The sequence below is a fragment of the Sipha flava genome, unplaced genomic scaffold (genome assembly GCF_003268045.1).
Source record: "Sipha flava isolate LNK unplaced genomic scaffold, YSA_version1 204_pilon_pilon, whole genome shotgun sequence".
In the NCBI taxonomy this organism is placed as follows: domain Eukaryota; kingdom Metazoa; phylum Arthropoda; class Insecta; order Hemiptera; family Aphididae; genus Sipha; species Sipha flava.
Window position 1 is genome coordinate 506,987 of NW_020272803.1, and position 23,597 is coordinate 530,583.

At 32.4% G+C, this 23,597-nt stretch overlaps 3 protein-coding genes across 5 annotated transcripts; 1 reads left to right on the forward strand and 2 right to left on the reverse strand.

Annotated features, from left to right (window-relative positions):
- Nucleotides 1-30: 30 nt before the first annotated feature.
- LOC112682474 (adenylosuccinate lyase) lies at nt 31-23,130 on the forward strand. Of its 3 annotated transcripts, none has more exons than XM_025553086.1 (9): nt 31-171; nt 20,354-20,557; nt 20,953-21,077; nt 21,162-21,319; nt 21,393-21,544; nt 21,629-21,846; nt 21,923-22,103; nt 22,689-22,865; nt 22,936-23,130. In XM_025553086.1, exons 1-9 carry the CDS (start codon nt 31-33, stop codon nt 23,023-23,025), a joined length of 1,446 nt encoding a protein of 481 aa, XP_025408871.1. In that variant the 3' UTR covers nt 23,026-23,130. The 3 variants fall into 3 exon arrangements, with proteins under 3 accessions (XP_025408871.1, XP_025408873.1, XP_025408872.1); XM_025553088.1 differs by lacking the exon at nt 31-171 and adding an exon at nt 19,191-19,279; XM_025553087.1 differs by lacking the exon at nt 31-171 and adding an exon at nt 19,517-19,619 and having other exon boundaries at nt 22,936-23,025.
- Nucleotides 3,104-9,216, reverse strand: LOC112682481. Its single transcript, XM_025553096.1, has 3 exons — nt 8,256-9,216; nt 4,332-4,499; nt 3,104-3,834 (listed from the first exon to the last, which is right to left on the reverse strand). Exons 1-3 carry the CDS (start codon nt 8,325-8,327, stop codon nt 3,631-3,633), a joined length of 444 nt encoding a protein of 147 aa, XP_025408881.1. The 5' UTR covers nt 8,328-9,216; the 3' UTR covers nt 3,104-3,630.
- On the reverse strand, nt 15,936-19,010 carry LOC112682480 (protein snakeskin). The gene is made up of 3 exons (XM_025553095.1): nt 18,734-19,010; nt 18,269-18,475; nt 15,936-16,382 (listed from the first exon to the last, which is right to left on the reverse strand). Exons 1-3 carry the CDS (start codon nt 18,782-18,784, stop codon nt 16,158-16,160), a joined length of 483 nt encoding a protein of 160 aa, XP_025408880.1. The 5' UTR covers nt 18,785-19,010; the 3' UTR covers nt 15,936-16,157.
- Nucleotides 23,131-23,597: the final 467 nt, after the last annotated feature.

A 23,597-nucleotide genomic window follows, 5' to 3' on the forward strand; every position in this document is an offset into this window, starting at 1 on the left:
TATTGTCATTTAATTTCTTTTCTTCCAACCATGGCCAATTCTGTATATGATACTTATGTATCTCCTCTCTCTACAAGGTATGCTTCAACAGAAATGAAATTCAATTTCAGTGACAGAAAAAAATTTACTACATGGAGAACTCTTTGGACTTTATTAGCACAAGCTGAAAAGGTAGTATATCCAAAAACATTTTGTAGATTTACTAATTATTTGTTTAAAGAATTTATATGTATATATATATACATAAGTACTTGTAAGATATATGAAGGTATGGCTAACAGTAGCATATTTATTTTAAGCCACTATAAGCATGTATAGATGTAGGTACTTTTTCAGAGGTACACTATTATAAACGTCCATTTTTTAAAATGGTTTTGACTCATGGGTACTTAAAATATTTTTATAATAAATATAATGTGTTAACAAATCCATTCCATAATAGAATATTTATTTTTAATTGTATGTAACTAGTAATATTATCAACACTTGGTGGCTGGCAGTTCTATGTATATTTGTAGTTTCATAGATCTTTATCTGAAAAATATATTAAAAATAAAATAAATCAAAAACTGAGGGTTGTCATTGCTGACTTTAAAATAAAATGTTATATATAAAAGTACATATATATATTTATTATATTTGAGTCATTTAGAGCAGCGATTGTTCTTAAGATAACAAATATAAAAATATGCTCTTGATGACTTTTATTTAAAATAAATAAATTACTAATCATATATTATGAAATGCTATTGTACTAAATGACTGATGTTTTTGATATTATTTTTTACTTGCGTTGTTCATCTCCTTTTTGTCAAACCACCTACACAAGGTGGTTGAATCTAAAGTTTGAAATATTCCACTGCCTTAAAAATATAGATACATTTTATGGATATCTATTATCTATAAATATTATATAATACTTAATATTTTTATCGTTTTACTAAAAATTAGGAGAATATAGATAAAATAATAATTTTTCTAGTCAGACTTAATGCCCTTTTTACTGTTTTGGACTGGTTAATTATTTAGTAATACATACATGTTTATCTTAATTATTTTCATTACTTAGCATTGAGCTCTTTAATAGTTATATTTAATAAATAATAAAAAAAAAGGTAATCATTTTAATTTTAGTTTACGTAGTAAGTTATATATCTTTATAATTTGGAAACAATTTTGAAGCATCAATAAAAAATTATCTATACAAATCTAATTATTATTTTTAATTTTATTATTTTTTTACTTATAGAATACTAACACTTTTAGAAACATAGATTATTATTTAATTTCTGTAATATGATTAGAATTTACAGTAAAACATGTATTTAACTTGTAAATGTATAATATATAAATATGAATTAACTGTGTTCCATACAAATCTAGTTATTATTTTTGAAATAAGAAACATGTAATTTAAATAGCTATTTTATATTTATGTTTTATAAATTAACTTAGAATTTCACTTATACAATACTAACACTTTTAGAAACGTAGAATATTATTTGACCTCTGTAATATGATTAGGATTCATAGTAAAGCATATATTTAACTTGTATATGTATAATATATAAATATGAATTAAATGTATTCCTGATTTTTATTTAAAATTGAAGGAACGGTGGGAAGATTTAAAGAAGAATTTTTCAATTAATTCACAAGGTAATCGTGTAAGATTTGTTCCTATTATTCCTAACAACACTAACCGTCTTGATGTATTACCACCAAATTCACCCAGAAGCTTGTTGTTTAAACCTTTTATTCCAAAACACATGACTAAATCTACCAGTGTTGAAAATATTAATGTAACACAACATACAAATTATGAGAAAAGCCAAAATACTATTCCAGTTAATTCATGCCAGAAATCTCCTATTTATTCTGTTAAATCCAATAAGAAACATCACAAGTGTGTTGGTCCACAAGTTTCGCAGCAAAAACAAAATATAAAAAACCCTAACACGTCAGTTTGTTCTGTAGATAAATTAAATATGAATACATTAGATAATAGTTTACCTAAATTACCATTGCACACTATTTGGATCAATGATAATGTATCACAAGACTTAAGATGTACTTCAACAATAAAAAACAATACACTTAGAAAACCATTTTCCTCAGGGCTCAATTGTTTACCACAAACTATACATAGTGTACCAAAGTCAAATTTCCAAAATAAAACTCAAGTATTATCTAATTTATCAAACACAGTTAATAATTTCGGATCGTTTAATTCATTGTATTTGCTACCTTCATCTTCAAGTCACAAGACATATTCTCTTCCTAAGAATACAAATACTTCATTTTTTTCTTCAGATAATAAAAAAATATCTTCTGCTTCTGACTGTTTAAACATAGACGATATCTGGAAAGATAATTAGCATCAACTAACTGAAATGTAAAAGCTATTTATTTACGTGCCCTTAATTTAATTTCATGTTCCTAACTGTGAGTCCTAAATAATTTATATGCTGTAATTTAAAGATATGATTTTTAATGAAAACATTTTATGAGTTAGTTGTATCACATAACTCTCCATTAACATATAGATTTAACATAACCTGTCACAATCCAAACATATTAATGACATTTTGTGAGTTATTTTTTTTTTTAGTAATAATATATTTCTATATAAGTACCATAGATTAATTTTAGACAATATTGAAATAATGTGCATAATATTAAAACATAATTTTTGACAATTATTAAATGAATTAAAAACATTTTAAACATATTTCATTTAAATACATTAGATTTACTTGTGAAATTTAACTTACATAGTTCATTAGTTTTATTGTTATGCGTTAAAGTTTATTTTTTATTTACAAATTTAAAAATAATAAAACAACAACTCAGTCCTTAAAATTAATAACTAATCAAAATTAAATCTAAGGCAATAGAAATGTATAGACATTTTATATAATGTACTTCTATGTAATACAATTTTGGCATTGGCCCTATGTTTTTGTGATTTTTTATTTTAGCGATATTTTTTCTAAAAATTATTAATAATGTATTACGTGTCTTAAGTATGTTTTTCAAATAACTGATGTAAGATTAATGATTGATTTGAAGTATATTATTTCAATTTTATTAGCACAAAATTATTTGTATCGGATCAATGACTAAAATGCATATCTAAGTACTTATAGTTTAAATGAATAAAAATATACAAGTACAAAAATATTATAATGGAAACTGTGTACTCATTTGCCTAATTAATTTATGTTTTAAAATAAAAATACTAGCATGACTGAAAAATAATACTGCAGTAATTGCATAAAGTTGATACTGATATATCGTATTGAATGTTTTGTTTCAAATATATAATACTTATGAATAAAGTTAACCGAAGACAGTGCTGATAGTTTAGAAACTGGTGCTAATCGGTTAAAACTATGTCGTCATGATACGACCGTTAAAAATGCCTTTAATGGTGTGTGTGTGTGTGTGTGTGTGTGTGTGTGTGTGTCAAGTGTTGCTGTATGTATTGTAAATATATATATATTAAACGTTTTGAAGCCAGTTTTCTTTTTAGATTACGTCCGTTGGGCGCGTAGAAATAGACAGCGATGTAAGTAGTAGTTTACGACGTCCGTTTGTCGTTTTTTTCTCGTTTTCCCTTTCACATTTTTACCCGTACTTGAACGTCAACACGAAATCGGCGAAAAACGTGATGGACGTCAGCCCGGCCGTCACCGCCGAGGATATCATCAAGTCCATGCGGTTCTTGGACGGGCGCACCTGAAGCGCGAACTGGAGCGCTCTCCAGTCGGAGAATATGACGCTGGCGGCCACGGCCAACATCAAGCCGTACCAGCATGACACGATCAGACACTGAAAACATGATACGCGGGCGTCAAAAGCGTCGGGCGAACAACGAGAAAGAATGGCACCGGCCGGTCGTAATGTGTACCTACAAGAAATCTGCACGGGTAGGGCTAGCCCTACCCAATTCGTACCGGGCTTGGACCAGGCCGTGCCATAATATTGCGGTTTGGTAATAGGCGGGATCGGTGTATTTTTCTTCGGACCGAGCCGGCCAGAAATAAAACTACCCAAGTACAATATAAGATTGCATTATTAATGCCAATTATTTGCCGTTAGACAATGAAATGTTCTCGAACTGACTGAAAAGGCTTGTCACAAATCGTTATTATTAATCTACGGTATTTATAAATTGATCACCGATGAAAATAAATAATAAACATTACGAACGGTCTCGGGAGGGGGGGGGGGGGGGGGAAATTTTTATGTTTTTGTGCCGGGGCGGGGGGGAAAAAAAAACGACCCTCGCAGATTTGTAGTAGCTACCACGCGCGGCGCGGACTCACCGGCTTTTTCGGTATCTTCTGCTGCAAGAAATGGCTGACCACGATGAGCAAGTCGACCAGCACGGCGCCGGACAGTGCCGAGTACACGAAACCCGCTCGGCCCGTGCTCGTGTGCAGCCTGGACGAGTATGGGCTGACGAGCAGACATATGCTGGTCAAGCCCAGTACCTGCAACAGAAAAACGGTTAATGTTCCCGCGCACGAGATACGCAGTGCTACTAGGTCGTGCGCGCAAGACGTTGTTTTTTCGTCGTCACGTCGAGCGGCCGCAATGCCTTTATACTCGCTCACGTTCGTTTCGTTTGTTTCTTTCGAATCGTTTGATTTTGATTATTTAATATATCGTTAGAACAAGGATGGCCAACCCAAATGATCTTGCGGGCCGCTTTGTAAATACATTACAATCCTGCGGATCACATATAGGGTTGCCGAAAAAATGTCATCAGCCAAAATATTAATATAATCACATATTTTTATATTTCTATCAGATTAAATTAGAATTATTACTTTTGTTGCGATTATGTTGTTATTAATACAGATACCGCGTTGCGCGGGCATTTCAGAATATTCTATCGGCGCAAAAATAATTTTTTTTTTGTAAATATTTGATAAATGTCGCGGGCCGCAAAAATTTCCAAGGCGGGCCGCTTGCGGGTCGCGGGTTGGCCAACCCTGCGTTAGAACATTTTTTCGGCCTTTTCGTGTGTACGTAAATTATTGGCGCAACTAGGGGGAAGCTTTGCCCCCCAAAATGTATTATAGCCCCCTCAAATTTTTTGATTATTTAAAATTTAATGATAATTTAAGCATGGGATAGTGAGATACATACTAAATAATATGAATATATGACGCAGAGAATTATTCAAAAGTAAATTGTATAAATATAAAATATTATTATTATAGTTTATTTTGTAATTCCTACAAATCTACATAATTTATAATAATATTGTTATCTAATAAATGTGACGGACGACGGCGGAATATTGAGGTGGTGTTATGTCATATTTTATGTAAAACATATTACATAGAAGTAGGTACATGATTTTTAATAATATAGTATGGTAATAATATTTTATGATTGTTTTAATTTCAATTAATAGTTATTGTTCTGTGTCTGCGGCAATGGGGGTATGGGGGGCGAAGCCCCTCATAGCTCACATTGACTATATTTATTTATAGGGCTTCAGCCCCCCCCCCAATATTTTAGACCTAGTTGCGCCAATGGCGTAAATCCAGATTTGATTCCCATCACTAATATTTATCGCACAGTGAAACTATTCTGTTTCGTAATTAATAAAGTATACAGTTTTATCGTCTTCAGTGCGTTGTTAATTCGTTTTCAGAAATCACCTAACACCCCGAATTATTAGAGACATTTTTAACTAGATTTTTTTTGCGTAACACGCACGCCTCGTTTTAAAATTGTTATGAATTCTCGAGCTATCCTATAATAGATTATGAAAATTTTATAAAATCAATCAATATTCATTATGATGCGTACTTATACGCAATATACTAAGTATAAAAGTAAAAATTAAAAAGTTTTTTTTTGTAGACCGTTTTTTGTCTACATTATCATATAAGTATTTTATTAAAAGATAATTTCACTGGATCTATTCGATATGATGAGTCGTATCAGTTGATACCGTTGATCATAAATCATTTGTGTTCTAGTAATATTTGTTCAATTACGTATTTTACTGTTATCTCGTATATTTCACGGAAGTATTTGACCTTTGAGGCGTTATCTTTAGTACGTTAAACACTATGATATCTACATATTTTAATCGACGATGTATTGACTATAGTCAATGCACTATGGTATATTTTTTTTTAATCTAAAAGCATTTAGAAAAAAATAAAACTATTTACATAGTTCTGAAGAATGTTTAGTTCGTAATGCCGGTGGTTAACGATAATTTATAATTAAATGTGTCTCGATTGGTCTGTATTTTTTGCAGGAAGAACATTATGAATTATTTAGCAATTATTTATTTGATTGAATATTATTTCAATGATATTTTTATGGACATTTTTGTTAAGTATCGATATTTTTTTTCTACATTAAAATGCTCTATTAATTGAAATCAATAATCTTTATGAAACATTCAATCAAATATTTTCTAATTTTTACTTCCAATTAAATGTATTCTATCGTTTGTGGCTATATTGCTGTTAAATATTTAAGTCAATCACACATTATATACTATTACTCTAATTTCCATTTAATTTTTATTTTATAATTCCATTATGATCTTTTAATGTCAAAATCAATAAGTAACTAGTACACAAATAAATACCTTATATTTGGTTTATTAACCTATACGAGTATTAACGTGAAAATTCATAACTAATCTAAGCGAATCAAATTAAGAAACCCACCTATGTGTTACAAAACACTACTGATGTAGTCCTAAAAGAAGTCTCGAGTATACGCTAATTGTAAGTAAAAAGGGTGAATGGAATTAATTCCTACCCCTATCCATTTTTTTTTTGTTTATGAGCAAGAAGAGATTAGCCAATAAAATAAATATACGATTTTAAAATTAATCAAATATAATTTAAGACTATTGTAGCGGTGCAACTGTTTTTTAAACCATATTTCCGTGCAATAAAATAAAAAATAGATGTATAAAATGTAAAAATTCTGGCCACACCCACCAAAAATATAATTATTCAGTTTTCACTAAAAATATTCACGTTTAATTTCCTTCTCATTCTTCTCAAAACCCTAAAAAAAAGTACGAAATGACTCTTGGTATTATTTTCCACGTAATTTTGTCTCCTGGCAGTGATCTTTCTCCATCCCTAACTCTTCTTATTCCGGGAACTAGACCAATCGTTTCCTTTTCTCGATTCGTTTTGGTCATAATCTTCTTTCTAATCATTAATTTCTCCTTTCACTTAATTCTTCTCCCCTTTGCACCTTCCACACGCACGAAGTCATATACGATTTATATCATATTATTTTTTCATGTCCTCTTTCTTTTCCGCGATTTATTATTCTGCAAACACTCCTCTCTGGACTACTCTTCCCTTGGTGTAATCCTTCTCAATTCACGTTTTATTTTCCTCATCTCACTTAGCATCAATTTCATTCGCTACGCAAATTTCCACATCTAAATTATTTCAATTTATTTCAATTTATTGTTAAATATCTCACTCATTTTTATACAACACAAATAATTTTTAATCACTATATTGTCACAAAAAAAAACCATGATTGTCAAACTATAGTATCTTTTGTATAGAAGCAATAAAAATAAAAATAAATATTCATAATAAACGAACGATTTCCTAATAAGAAAATATGTTTTGTTTTTTTTGTAAAAAAAAAAAAATGTTAAATTTGTTAATACTCGTAGCCATAAAGTTTATAGTATGTATTGCCAGTACACTATAAACTAGTATAGTACGCGTATACCTGCGTATCATAAATTACACTATAAGTATGTCGACGGAAAAACGGAGAAGTCGTCGTACGCAGTCATACATTCCGCAACGTTACAGCAGAAACACGTGTTGGAAAATGTTGTCTTTACATAATCCGCTTTGCTCGTAAAAAATAAAATTAAAATATCGGAAGATTCAATGCAGTTCGCTCCGTTGACCTTTCCGCGGGATTGTTTCGTGTTCTGCTTATGGCAAATGATTTTCACAAACGAAACGCAAAACCAAATGTCCAAATACAGTAGGATCCGCTTAATTCCGGATAAAACGATTCCTAGCCATGTATTTGATTGGTTTTATATCTCACATAGGCAATGTTTTCGGATACAACGGATTTCGGATGTAACGATATGATTTTTTAAATCCCTTGAAGATCGTCGTAAGCGGATTCTAGTGATATGAATTGTATATTTGTTTTCGCGTCCGTGATTCGGCGGTGCACGAATGATGCTGCGTGATAATGAAATTACTCACGATCTCCACGACTTTGATGAGGAACGGCGAGGCGGCCAGCAGGGATTCTTTGAGCGACTTCTCGTTGGCCATGTTCACGCTCGTTATCGACTGCACACACCGTATCGGACAACGTTGGTGCTGCTTCTGCTGCTGCTGTTGCTGTCGCCGCGTATACTGCACACGCACACACCTCTACTGCAGGGGCGCGAAACGGCTTAATTGGAACTAATGGGACACGAATTAACCGTGCACAACCTCTACCTTCGGGATACCTCGGTATACGGCAGTGTACCACTCCCTCTCGCAGCAACAGCAGTAGTAGTAGTACCTCACCGCTCCGCGTAACGCGTCATTATCGGTTTGTTTATATATAAATATTTTTTTATTTTTTTTTATCACGCGCTAGTTCTTAACCATTGCGTTCGGCTAAACGCGAGCGTACACCTATAGGTCGGTGGAAGCGGTTAGCCCGACGTTACACCCGGTTCGGCTGGTTTTCGGTCCGCATAGGCGCGCGCGCGCATGTAAACCGTGTCGGTGCGAACGTCGCCCGGCGGGCCGCGACAAACGCTTTTCATCCGGTCTGCCGTTTTCCACGGTTCCGTTCGTTGCGTCCGCGGTTTTCCCGAAACGAATCGATTGGACTCGTTACGAAGGCAGCGGCGGCACGTACCGTATTTCCCGCGTACGTTACGAGAAAGCAGTAAAACCTGTTGACGGGAACGACTGTCGTCGCCGCGCACTAATTATTCGCCGTCCTATCGAAGGCGGCACGTAATACCTGAGAATCCTGTGCGCACCACGTAACCACCGGTCGTCGACGGATTCGCATGTCGATACCCTCCGCCGTCGTATCCGTTCGTAATGTTTATCGACATTCCGATTTCCAAGGACTATTGAAATCGGTGTTTTTTTTTCTTCCCGTTTCGTTTTCGAATCGCGTTACCGTGGTTAGCGTTCGGATCCCGTCGACAGAACCGGCTCAAGGTATAGGCGAATTAAGCATCTGCCTAGAGCGGCACTTTAGTAGGGCGGCATTTTCAAAATTGACTCGTACATTTTTTTTTAGTTCTATCGGTGTTTTATAAGAAAAATAATTCAAATAATTCATTCGTGAAAACCACTTAATAAAATAATATTGTCTAAAGTTATTATATTACGGCCTACTCTGGGCGTTTTCAATTATTCCAAAAATATAAATAACCACACAATCATTTCCGCGATTTCCGATAGTCGCGATAGTGATGGGTTTTGAGTAATAATTATTGAAAACATTTTTAAGTCTTTTAACATATAATTTTATACATGAAATATAAAATTAAATTTTTTTTATGTAGATATGTCACATAAAAATTGGGGAAGGGGCCAAGTTAAAATAAGAGCTCATTTTTTTTTTTCGAGGCGGCAATATTTGATTTTGTCTAGTGCAATATTTTTGCTTGGGCCGGCCCTGCCCGCCGTCGATGATGATGATGATGATTTTTTTTCTCCTCCGCGTACGTTCCGTCGATTACAAAATAACAGTTCGTTTTTGTTTTGTATGTCATTCGCCATCGTGACGAGAAAAAAAATAATCACTTTTACCGCGTGTGCAATAACGAAACGGATTATTTAATCCGATACGTTTTACTTTTCCTGCTACTTCGTTATAATTAGCGAATGAAACAACGATTTTCTCGATTACGAACCGTATACATTTTGGTAAATTTGGTTTAAATTTAAATCTCGCTCCAGTCCTCGTAATCAACTTTTGAATCAATTAAAATGTGTTTTTTTTAACGCACGACCGAAGAAAATGATGTGTAATTGAAATTTTTAATACATGTATTTGTGTATCTTCTCTTTTTTTTGTAGAAAAATCTGTATCTATTTTCAACATATCCGTTCGAAATATTTGTTTTTCCTACGAACTTATACTTACTCAGTATTATACGTGTGTAGGTAATAAATACTTAGCGGAGTACATTGAGAACTACCCTTGACCACTCACTTCAGTATGAGTTATTGTTTTATAAAGCACAGTGGCGGACGCAGGGAGGGGTTTTGGGGGTTCAACCCTCCCTCCCCTCGAAATGTATGGATGATTAATTTCAAACGTAGTTATCCTACCTTGAAAAAAAATGAATTGTTCATAATACAATTAAAATAAGTTAGAAAAAAAATGTTTTGTTAAGAAAAGTGAATTTGTAATAATTTGTAATTTTCCAAACGTTCTGAAAGGTATTGGTACTTAAAACTCAAATTTTTGAAATTCCATGATGGAAATACTTCGTAAAAATAATGCATGTTTGTAAATCGCTTATTATCAGTAAGTAATGTACATTATGATTGACGGATTTCCCTAAATTGTGTGTTGTATGGTCATGTGATAACGATCGACAATAGTCAATTATTTCAAAATAACGGTAATTAGGCCCGTATTTAGAGAGGGCACGGGTAGGCACATGTCTGGGGGCGTCAAGTCTTAGGGGTGGCAAAATATTTTAGCAAAATTAATTTTAAAAATTATGTACCTAATAAAAAAAAATAAAACAATAAAAAAAGAAAATAGTATGTTTTATTATGTTATAATTTGTTTAATTTATTAACTAAAAAAAGTATTAAACGATTTTCATTTATAAGTTATATTTTAATATTAAAGAATCTCGATTATGGACGAAATAATATGTGTTTATTATTATTATTTATTTTTTTTTTGGGGGGTGGGATAATAAAACAATATGCCCCGGGGCGCCATATTTGTAAATACGGGTCTGATGGTAATTGTTCTTATTTTTTCAAAACCCCTCGAGATTTTTTACTGCGTCCACCCCTGATAAAGCAGCATGGCTGCTAGATCAATGAATCAAAATAAAATATTCTGAACGAATATGTACATTGCGTAGTGTGCGTTAAAATGTAAAATTATGTATCTTGACAGCCTAGTATACAAGTGTAGTAAGTAATGTTAAAAATATTGTTCAGTGCAGTCATTTGAAATTTTACATTCCAATAAAAATCGAAGTAGCCTAATTTTGGGTTTGAGTAGTATGAGTTTTTATTTGTTACCTATTTTCTACTATAATTATGTTATTGGACGTGTTTGAAAAGTATTAATCATCGTATAGAGTACTTAATTAATTTTCGTCAAAAATGTTACTACTATCACACTAATTATCTTCTAGGTCAGTCGTTTCCAACCGGGGTGCCGCGAACTTAAATTGAGGGTGCCGTGAAATTATTTGAAATATAATTTTAAGAAAAAACGTTTTCATGAAAAATAAAACGCTTTGAGCAATATCACAAACTATATTATAAAACCTATTGTATTTCATATAATTTGTACTAATACTGCGATTAATCTGTTTTAATTTTCAGACCAGTTTGATCGCTTCGATAGCTTCGAAGTTACAAAATATAAATATAAGTACATATACTGCTATTGAGTATAGACTTTATAGCAGAGGTTCCCTAACTGTGGGTCGCGATTATATTTTTAGTGGGTCGTGTTATATTTTTTATGTGTTTCTATTACTTATGGTTGATGTTTAATTATTTAGTTAGTTTCATTATTAATTGTTATTTGCGTTTGTGATAGTTACAAATTTACTGCGATCAATAGACATAATAATATTTCTTTATATGTCTATGCTCGACTGTGTCAACACAACGCAATTGAATTTATGATTAATGAAAATATAGCAATATATTTGAAAAAAATTAGCACCTGTATGACGTTCAGATAAATTGATTACTTTCAGTAACAAACGGTACATTGAATATAATACATGCACGCAGTTTAAATCTTACTATTTTTCAAATAACCAATAAATTATAATTAACAATAACCAATAGCCCTAGCTTTTGAATAAAGTATTTATGGAAGTAATTAACACCTAAAACATTTTTAATACAACACATAGGTATATCGTATATTGCATACTTAATTACAATTTATAATAAAACATATACTTTTAACATTTTATATTTTAAATATACATAACACATTTTTAAAGTTGTAATCTTCTGTTGGATTTAGCAAAGGTGTTTAATATTATTTCAGTATCTACTGTAATATCTTTTTCGATATTTAATATTGCTAAATTAGTAAATCGGTCCTGAGTCATGTCAGCTCGGACATATGTGTTGATCCTTCTCATAGTTGAAAAAGACCTTTCGTAGTCGAACTCACGGGTAATGTGTTTGCCGCTTGCATAATTTTATATAATTTAGGAAATATCTTGCTTTAGATGATTTTTGATATTTTCAAAATTAACTTCCTCATCATATTTTTTAGTACATTCATTTCACTTTTTAAGATGGAACAATCAATATCAAAAGTATCCTGTACACAAATATAGTACAAATGAAAACAAAATAGTTTAAAAAAAGTATTTGTCAAATGGAATTCATAAATCATAATTCATAAATATTTTTTAAATACAAGTTATAACGTACTTTATAAAAATCAATCACAAAAGAAGATTGTTGAAAATTTAATTTAAATAATCCATCAACTGCTGTTGCAATTTTTAAACTCTCCTCTGAAAATCGGGTACTCAAACTAAATATAATTGCATCTAATATTGGATAGTAAGCATGCTCCTCCCAATATTTTTACTTTGTTGAATCATCTTCGTTCAATGAGTTTTCAGCAGCAGTTGTGACAGTAACATAGTAGTCATTGAGAGTTTTTGTTTCCATTCTTCGCCTTTTAGAACCTGTTAAAAAAGGGCCTTAGGGACTGTGTTTAAATCACTCAAGTCTAAAACCGGCGAATTTGAGTCTACCAAATTTATACTCGCAATTGGAACTTCAATATTTTTTGTAGTTGTTTCAACTAATACTGATTCGACTTCAATCTGTTGAGTTTAATGAAAACTAGCAGAAGTATTTTGCTTTTTTTTTAATTAAATATACTGAACATATTATTTCTTTTACGTTTACAACACTCACAAACATGAAACACGCAAATACTTTATACATCAACTGTGGTTTTATTTGGATTTCCCAAATATTCTATTTTTAACGAAGGTGCGTTTAACGCAAGAATGCACGTGCCCATAGACATTCACAACTCAGTTATACAGTCTCATAGTGATAACTGATAACCTATTACATAATAGTATACTGAGTATAGCCCGTGTAGACGTATAAATAGCCAAATATCAATATGAGCTTTAACCATAGACTGCGTAATAAGAATGCTTAGTATTATACTATTATTAGTTATTGCCCCTATTGGTATGTTATGTATTATGGATTAAGTCTACATTGTCCTACGATGTACAATAATAGTAAAAATAATACCACAACGAATTAAATTTCTTCATTTACGAATTACATAATCTTAAAAATACGAACACGAATTTTACATCATAAACTATAATAATATACTAATAAAGCTTAAAAAATGTAGGAAATGTTTGGGGGGCTATTGAAATGTTTGGGGGCTTAGCCCCTAAAGCCCCTCTATTTGCGCCTATGAATATTATTAATTATTTTATTAATTGAATATTATTACCTTAACTGTTTATTTTTACAATTATTAGAATGACATTTCAAATTACATTTTTTCCCTACTAAAAATATATGGTTATTTTATTTGATAATTTTTATCAGAATTACATCCAATATAAATACATGTAGTACATAACTGTTGTCACCTAAACTAGTTATTTTTTTAATTATTGTCGGAATGACATTTTGAGTTGAGTTTTTTTCCTGCTGCCTACATGTATACAATTACATCAATCAACCGTATTCACCTAAATTTGAGCATTTCTTTGCTGCTTCTCTAAATGTAATTTTTAGATTAGGCACATCCTCTACAGTAACGAATTTTTCTTTGCACGTAGTAAACTAGTTGCGACTATATGTGTGTTCTAATTTTCCTTCTGTGGTTATATATATATATATATACTATGTCTGTAATTAGTTTATATACAAGTCGCAAAGTAAATGTTTGTCTAAAGTTAAACATCATGTCGTACGATCGTCTTCGTTTATAGTGCAATCAGAATAAGTACTTATAGTTAGTCTCTGTATGTAATCATAGAATTGGTATTCAAACGTTTCGGTATCCATAACGTATGCCATGTTTTTCAAACCGTTGTTTACAATGTATAAGCCTACCTACAAGAGCTCATCTCTATTGTTTAATATAAAATATTTTTATTATTCTTATAAGACTTAATTTTATTTGCTGTGTCGTAAATATATCTAAACAACAGTGAAAATGAATCTACGATGATTGTTATTATCTATTTTTATCATTATAGAAATATCGATACATAGTAATATTTTATTCACGATTTTGTGCTTATGTGAAGTGACGAGACTTGAAAGTATTTATTTTACCATCGTTTTATTACAACTTTTAAAATGATGTATTAATTGTTCTATACATTTATGCAATGCATATTGTCAGGGAGTTTTTATCGTGATTAATATAATATATATTTCTTACGTCAGAAAAATATTAATATTTTTATTATGTCGACTTTATGACATTTTAAATGTTATTTAAATATAATTGTATTTATCATTCATATATGTACTAATATTCATAATCAAGGCTCGGAACTTTAGGCATTTGCATATTTGTCTAAAAAGTGCATATTGAAATTCTGATTCGATACAAATTCGATTCATAGTATGTATATTTCAGATATAAAAAATTTTGTTGCATAATTTTGCATATTTTGTTACTTTTTGTACCAATTCGTATATTTTGGGTTTAAGAACATTTATATGCATATTTCATGGATTTAACAAAATTTTTAAAAAAAAATATATAGTTTAATAATATAATATAAGATATATAACAACAAAAATTCTAAGTGTTATATCGTTTGACAAAATAAATTAATTCATCAACGGCTATTATTTGTATTGTTCCGGCTCCCAATGCATTTAACAATAATATTATAATCTTTATAGTACCGAGAACTCGTAATAGTGACCACCGCCGGCCCGTATTTATTTTTATACAAATTTACCAGTGTATTAATATTTTTAACATGACAAACAAATTGTATAACCATAGGTAATTCGTAAACAATTATCTAACTTAATGTATCAGCTTATACACAATATTATTTTTGTTCGTTATAATACTGCATACCTATATTTGCATGCAAACGACTTCATTGTACAGTGTACACTAGTCAGTAGTCAGTTTATTATTTTTTAAGTAATTATTTTCCAATTTTTTACTGCATATTATATCGCATATTTTAGTATTTTTTAGCGCATAAAATTCCGAGCCTTGTTCATAATTTATTGAAATATCAAATAGTGGGCTCTTCAAAAAACATGATAAAATAGGGGTGAACAAAATCATACACAAATGTTGGGCCAATGCTCATTAAATATGTTGGCCATTTTACCGGATGTTTGACATAACAGTAGATATTTCCATAAGTTGAATTTCTAAAACCGATAGGATCTTATTCACGTATGTTATCGTTAACGTCGTATTTTGGATAAGAAATCGGATTTATCGCGTCAAGAGAAACTGAGGTTAAGCGTACGAAAAAATATCCATAAACTGATTTAAAACAAAACCAGTCGCATTTTATTTTAATTTCTATAGCAGTACAATAATAGTATTATGGGTAGGTGTGACTACAAGATTAGATATTTACAAAATACTTGTACGCACGGTTAACTAACAAGGTGTGAGTAAAAAAATAAAAATAAATAATCATTATGGAATATTATAGAATGAGTTATGTTTGAACATAGAATTATTTATAAACACACACAACGAACACGTGTTGTCTGTACTCCGTGGTAGAGGTAGGGCGCATAGAGGTTCCGGTTGAGCTTAATATTACGTGTAAAATCGAAAACTGTATGTGCGTGTGTCGTCCACGAATAAAAATCGTCGAATTCAAACTATTAACTATAACGATATTGGGATCGTCGTGGTCGGTTTCAGTCGAACTCCATCTCCCTCGCGAAGTGTATGAACGACAGCACGGTGTCCACCAGGTACACGGCTCCTGACAGCACGCACATCACACCCACCGTGATGCCTATAGCCCTTTCGGAAGTCACGCTGATGTATTTGTTCTCGTTTTGATAGCCGATCCAGTAGTGCAGCGCTATGCCGCCCACGGCGATGAACATAAACATGCCGACGAAGTTCATGATGATGTCCTGCGCAGGAGTGAAAAATTAAAAACACGAATCCACTTGTTGGACCGCTACAGGATCACCGAGATATCGTGATATGCGCTCGCGCAACCTTTTAGGGTAAATTGCAGACTTTTTATCGGTCGATAGTTCGGTCGGGCTGCGCTGCTAGCGCGCACGCTAGACGAACTAAACAGTCTCTGGTCGGCCGATTAATGCTTTCGTTAATTTCGCTAGTCGGTACAATGCTACCGACGGAAATAGTCGTGTGGAAATATTTATTTGAAATGTTATCTAGAATTTAATTATTGATTTTATGTAGCGGCGAAGAAGGACGAAGAAGAAACGAAACCGATAATTTTAGTTGCTTTCTATTTGTACGCTGATGGTTATAACAAGGCAATACGATGTATTTGTACGATGCATTCAAAATGACTAAATTTCCAAAAAATAAAATTTGTTTGAATATTATCAAATGAATATAAACAGCTTTCATGAATTTAAATGAACTCTTAAACTAATTGGACCAGTAATCGTGAAGGAAGACACACGTTTAAGACTTTCCATATCTACCAGTTGCAGTGCCTTCTATTCTTTCTATCGGCTGACTAATCAATCGAAATGTGTGCGGGCGATGGGAGAGCGCCACACTGATTAAGCAGTCGGCCGATAGTTCGCCGATCGTTTTTTTTTTCTTAATTCATAAAATTATTGATTTTTAATATATATTTTTTCTGATTTTTTTTTTTTTTTGGGGGGGGGTTGACCCTCCCAGTGAATTCGCCACTGACCTGTACGTATTTTATTTTATGCAAATCGTTGCCGTTTTGATCGGGTCTCGACTATCTTGGTGGTACGTTTGTACGCACGCTGTTTCTGCAAGAGCCGCGGACGTAACACGTGCGGTGCTCGACGAACGCGAGTCGGTAGGAGCCAGTGCCGTAGCCAGCATTTTTTTTTGTCGCTCGGGTGGAGACGTTATCTTTAGTTTTTTCAATGCCTACTTATCGCCTATTACTTAGTAGGACCCCATTGCTTGTGCACAGAAAAAGTGTATGTCTAATTTTTTATTTAATTAACTGTACAGCTGTTTGCAGCTATAGCGTACAATGTACATTTATCATAACAATACCTATAATAAAATGTATGTAAATCACGGATTGAACGGTTTATCAACATCTTCACCTTCGCCTTTTTTCCAACTATTTGGAGTCAGCCACCTTTATCCTAAACCTCCGCTCGTCTTGATTTTCTACATTCCCTACGCACACACCAACGGCCAATTCCTATCATTCTCAATCATATATTTATATCTAACCATCTCTTTTTTGGTCTTCCTCTTTTACCTTCTACGTTAATTCTCAATTCTTTTGTTTTCTCTCGTCTCATCATATGCCCAAACCATCTGAATATATTTTCTCTAATCTTGTCCATTATAGACGCTGCACCAATACTACCTCTCACATATTCGTTCCTTATTCTATCTTTTCTTGACGCTCCACTCATCCATCTAAGCATTCTCATTTCCGCAACGCTCATATTCTCTGTTCTATTCTCCTGTCAACCACCCAACACTCTGAACCATATAGCATAGTTGGTCTCACTACGCTTCTGTAAAGTTTATCTTTCAGTCTTAATGGAATTCTTTTATCGCATAAAACGCCCGACGCTCCTCTCCATTTCATTCAACCGCAATTAATCCTATATTTTACATACATGCTAAGACCTCCGTCTTTTTGTACAAATGATCCTGAATATTTAAAGTTCTCAACTTCACCTATCACATCTCACTTATTATTATAAATAATTTATTAAATAATTTATATAAAATAATCGTGTTAAAAATTAGACATGTGCCCCCCCCCTTGACTACGACACTGGTAGGGGGTATATTGTATAACTTTACTTACAACTAACGTCTTCTTCTGGTGATTGGACCCGAACCCGTACGATATCAGTATCACGGTGGTGTAGATGAAGAACCCAATGAACACGCCGGAAGCAATGATTTCCGCGTCCGGGTTTTTCTCCTCGTTCAGATTCCACGTGCCGCCGACTCCCAAAAACCCGCCGCGGTATCCTGTCCGGTACAGCACCAGGATGATGATGTTCAACACCTATGCACATGATATAATAAGTATATACATCGTACGATTAGGTTTTAACCGTCGTAACAGTGTCGTGTATCGTAATTGTTAAAAGCGTTACGAAGGAGAGGGCGCAGCAAGCAAACGTTGCACTTGTGCACGGGACGTCGACAGGACGAGTTCGAACCACCGGTCGCGAGGGATTTATGGAAACACGGTTTTGAACGTGGACGACTTGGCGTGCGTGAAAACGAGGAAGTAAACCGGATTCGCACGGGGAACACTCACCAACTTGACGACTTTGATGACCACCGTGCCTACGCTCGCGATGTTCACCATGGCGAACGCAAAGGTTCAAACGTTCGTGACGACGGTCTTGCGACGATCCGCGCGTGTGTATTTTTATATCGGGACAGATCCCAACCGCGGCGTGTCGATTATCAATGTAAACGTGCGGTCCGTTGTGCGTTGTTGCTCGTTGCACTGAAGTTTCTTCGAGTCCGACCGATGTATGTGCTGCGTACCGCCCGTCGATTTCGATGACTCGGACGCGACAGAACCGAACTTTCCCTGCCCCCGTGCGACGTTCGTCCGTTATCTTTACCGCGGTAAAATTGTCACACCGGTGTATACACCACACCCCGGTTGCACACCGCTTGCGGCCAATCCGGTACGTGTGTACACCGCGCGTAGGCGTTGGCTTTCCGAAGTCTCGCACACGCGACGGGTGGGCACTCGACAGACGCGTACACCGAGGGGACCAGATTAGATACGGGTACTCCATGGTAACTCTGGTAACCGGCGGGCGTAGTAGAGTGCAAACACGTGGCAGAGGTGAGTAATGTTTGCGCTCAGAAACTGATGTGTTCCGGAGTTTTCAGTAGATTGTAATAAGTATAATGCATACATATGCGTATTATGCTTATCGATTGTTGCCGCGCCCACGGCAAAATATTTTTTACGCGTTGTTGTTGTATTTCGTGTCGGGTTTTTTATCGCTCGAAAACGATACGGTTGTAACGTTTACTTTCCTGCGGTACGCAACGTGATAACACTTTAAATATTTACGTTTATCCCGTGTACGCCTTATACTACCTCGTTACGCCGATAATATGTACTAATAATATTTCATGTGCAATATTGTAACATGTTAAGTAAAAAAGTATTTCTACGGGTGAGTCGTTTCGGATTTTTCCGGGTTAGCTGCATGTATATGTATGGCATATAGAAGTAACTTGATTTCCTTAATTTTTTTAATTCGGAAAAAAACGTTGTGTACACTGAAAATTTAAATATTGTCTATACAGGAGCAGGGCCGGATTTTGGGCGTCGAAATATATGAAGAACAGCAAATATATTGTACCGAACAAAAAATAAATATATTTTATTTATTCTAATTTTGTATAAATCGCGTATTAAAAATTGTTTTGGTTTTGAGAGTACAATTGTTGTGTATATTTATTTGTAATACATCGGTTATCATTATGCTAATTATATAATATGAGTATATCGTCGCAAAACTTTATAGGTGATGTTATTTTAAAAAAAAAAATTGTGTTTTTTATGTGCTATGTTGTTTATAAGCTTTAAATTAATAATTATTATTTAATCAATATTTTCTTATTGTTTTCCTTTCAATTTATAAAAAAAAAATTTTCATTAATTCAATTTTGCCTTTTTTTCGCGGTAGAAAATGATTGGGTCTTAGGGTGAAGGAGCATCAAATTATAATGGGGCCTATTTGGCACTTGTACTAAATTCGACCTTATATGGAAACAGAAGTTGACTTGGTTTTTTAGGCGGCATGTGTTAGCGTATAATGTATATATATATATATATATATAGTATCTCTAATCCAATGTGTATATTATTAACATTTTGTCTAACTGTCAACATGTACGTTTTTAGGAATTGGGCTTGGACATAACCGATCAACAGCTAAAGGAACTGCAGGACAACGTGAACAATGTGGACTTCGTGGCGGCGGCCAACGAAGAGAAGCTCACCCGACACGATATCATGGCTCACGTGCACACGTATGCCACTTGTTGTCCGACCGCAGGGCCCATAATTCATTTAGGTGCCACTTCGTGCGATATAGGAGACAACGCTGTAAGTTCCGACTGGCATGCCCTACATGATTATTAATGTATAATGGATTGGTAGCATTGCGCTTCTTAACTCGGTCGATAGATGTTTGATGAATAATTTAGGGTAATTTCGAGTGAAATTGAGTACGTTTTTATTTTTTTTTATCGAATTCATATACTCATATCTATGTACAATGATTTGTTTTCTGAACTTCTTGGTAATTCTTATAACTTTTCATCAGTTAGATATAAGTATGGATCTAATACAGTTATAATATATTATGTTCAAATATTTATCTTATCCATTCAATAAATTATTACGCAAAATTAAACTTTTTTCGTGCTCTCCCGTAAAATACAAAAAAAATAAATTCACAATAACTCATATCGCCTTTTTTTTTTTTTTTTGTTTTGTAGGATCTAGTGGTATTGAGAGATGCTTTTGATATTTTATTACCAAAACTTGCTGGCTGCGTGAAAACTTTAGGCGAATTTGCTGACAAACACAAGTCATTGCCTACTTTAGGTTTCACACATTTTCAGTGAGTATACTTTTCTTAACAATAAAATATTTCACGTATTCTTGTCGTAATTAAAAGTACTACATTAATAGTTTAACTTTTCAGGCCTGCTCAGTTGACCACTGTTGGCAAACGAGCATGTCTCTGGCTACAGGATTTGATTATATGCGAAAAAAATATAAGCCATGTTCGTGCTAACTTAAAATTCCGTGGTATCAAAGGAACCACTGGTACCCAAGCATCTTTCTTACAACTTTTCAATGGTAATTTATCCTTTTCTATACATATTTCATGTTTTGTTATAATTTACCCATATACTAATGTATTTAAATAAAGGTGATTATTCAAAAGTCAGAGAATTGGATAACAGGGTAACTCAGCTTGCTGGTTTTCAATCTTCTTATTCAGTTACTGGTCAAACATATCCTCGAATCGTAGATGCAGAAGTTGTTTCATCTTTGAGTGTTCTTGGGGCTTCTGTCCATAAAGTACGAGTTTTGATCTAGTCTTAAAATCTAACAATAGTGTTATTAAAAATTTTTTATTAAATATAATTTATTTATATTGTATAGATGTGTACAGACTTGAGGTTGTTAGCTGGTATGAATGAAATCGGTGAACCTTTTGAACCGACTCAAATCGGTTCAAGTGCCATGGCTTACAAACAGAATCCCATGAGAAGTGAAAGGGTTTGTTCTATTGCTCGCTATTTAATGAATTTAGTAAATAACCCTTTGACAACTGCATCGGTGCAATGGTTGGAACGTTCATTAGATGATAGTGCAAATAGGTATATGTTACATTTTTATTTTTACCAATATTTTTTTTTGTCAATGGATTTATTAACTATTTTTTTGATATTTCAGACGTTTGTGTTTATCAGAAGCCTTTTTAGCTGCTGACAGTGTATTGTTAACATTACAAAATATTCTTGAAGGGTTAACTGTGTTCCCAAAAGTCATAGCAAAAAATATTGACAAAGTACTACCTTTTATGGCTACAGAAAATATAATTATTGCAATGGTCAAAATTGGAGGAGATAGACAAGTAAATAATTTAAAAATATAAATAAATATTCTTGTTCCTGTAAAATATGAAAAATGAAAATTGTATTCACAATTTATTATTATTATTTTTTGTATATATTTAAATTACTGTTTATTGTATAGTTTTATTATATTATTATATTATTAGTTTTATAGAATCATTTTAAAATTGTTTTGTTTATTATGAAATCTCTTAAAACAGTATATTATATTAGTTTTAATTTACAGACATAAAATATTAAAAACGTATTTCGTAGTATGTAAAACCATTTTGTCTTAAATAACTGCTGAAAACTATTTTTTAAATTTCATCAAAGTAAAATATGTTATCTCAAAACTTAATTATAGTATACTTTGAAAGTTTGGTTTTGTTTAGTATTTTTATATTAATTTAAAATTAAGCTCAGAGGGAAACTATTTTTTTTGACATTTAAATAAAATGCTTTTCTTACATTATTGAAACTCAAAAATAGTTATACATGTTTCTAGATGATTTATTTTATGTTATATGCGTATCAGACTGAAAAATCAAAAAAATGTATTATGTTCCCATTTAAATTTCAATATGAAATTAAACAAATTACAGGTTTGTCATGAAAAAATAAGAGTTTTATCATTAGAAGCTGCTAGTACAGTTCGCATTGAAGGCAAAGACAATGATCTTTTAGACAGGGTTATAAAAGATCCATATTTTGCTCCAATATTAGATCAACTACCTCAGCTTTTAGAACCATCCACATTCATAGGATGTGCTCCAGATCAAGTAAATGAACAATTAATTAGTTTTTTTTTTTTGTTTCATTAATTTTACTAACACATATTTTGTTGTATAGGTTACATATTTTTTGAAAGAAGAAGTACAGCCTGTAGTCAATAAGTATATAACTAAGATCAAAACGACTGCTACAAAATTGGATATTTAAATCACAGTACTACTTAATGTGTACTTTAATGAAGCTACAGAGAAAATAATTGAAATTATTTCTTTACTTTAATTATAAATTAATAGATTCAGTTGTTCATGTTAGATTGAAACATTTATTAGTAATAAATTCATTATTTCAAAATTAATTTTTAATTAATCATATTATATATTTATAATTAAAGAATATGTATAATTCGTGTAAATAAATATACATATTTTTTAAGTGTAATTTTTACATTTAAAAAAAGTAAATCATTTTATAGATCTATTATTCATTATAAGCTAAATAAAACGAAATCAATTAAATTGAATTATAATTTAATAATTTTCATAATGTTTGTTAAATTGTAATACAATAAACCTATGAAGAAAATATAAATTATTTGATTATATTTTCATTGTATAATTGTTATTAACAATTAATATTAATTGGTTTATTTGATTTGATGTTTTCATGCATTAAATGCAACATCAACCACCTCATTTAATTATTTATCACCGTTCATAATCATTATACATCACTAAAAAAAAAAAAAAATTAAATTAATAACTATATAGTTAATCTAACTT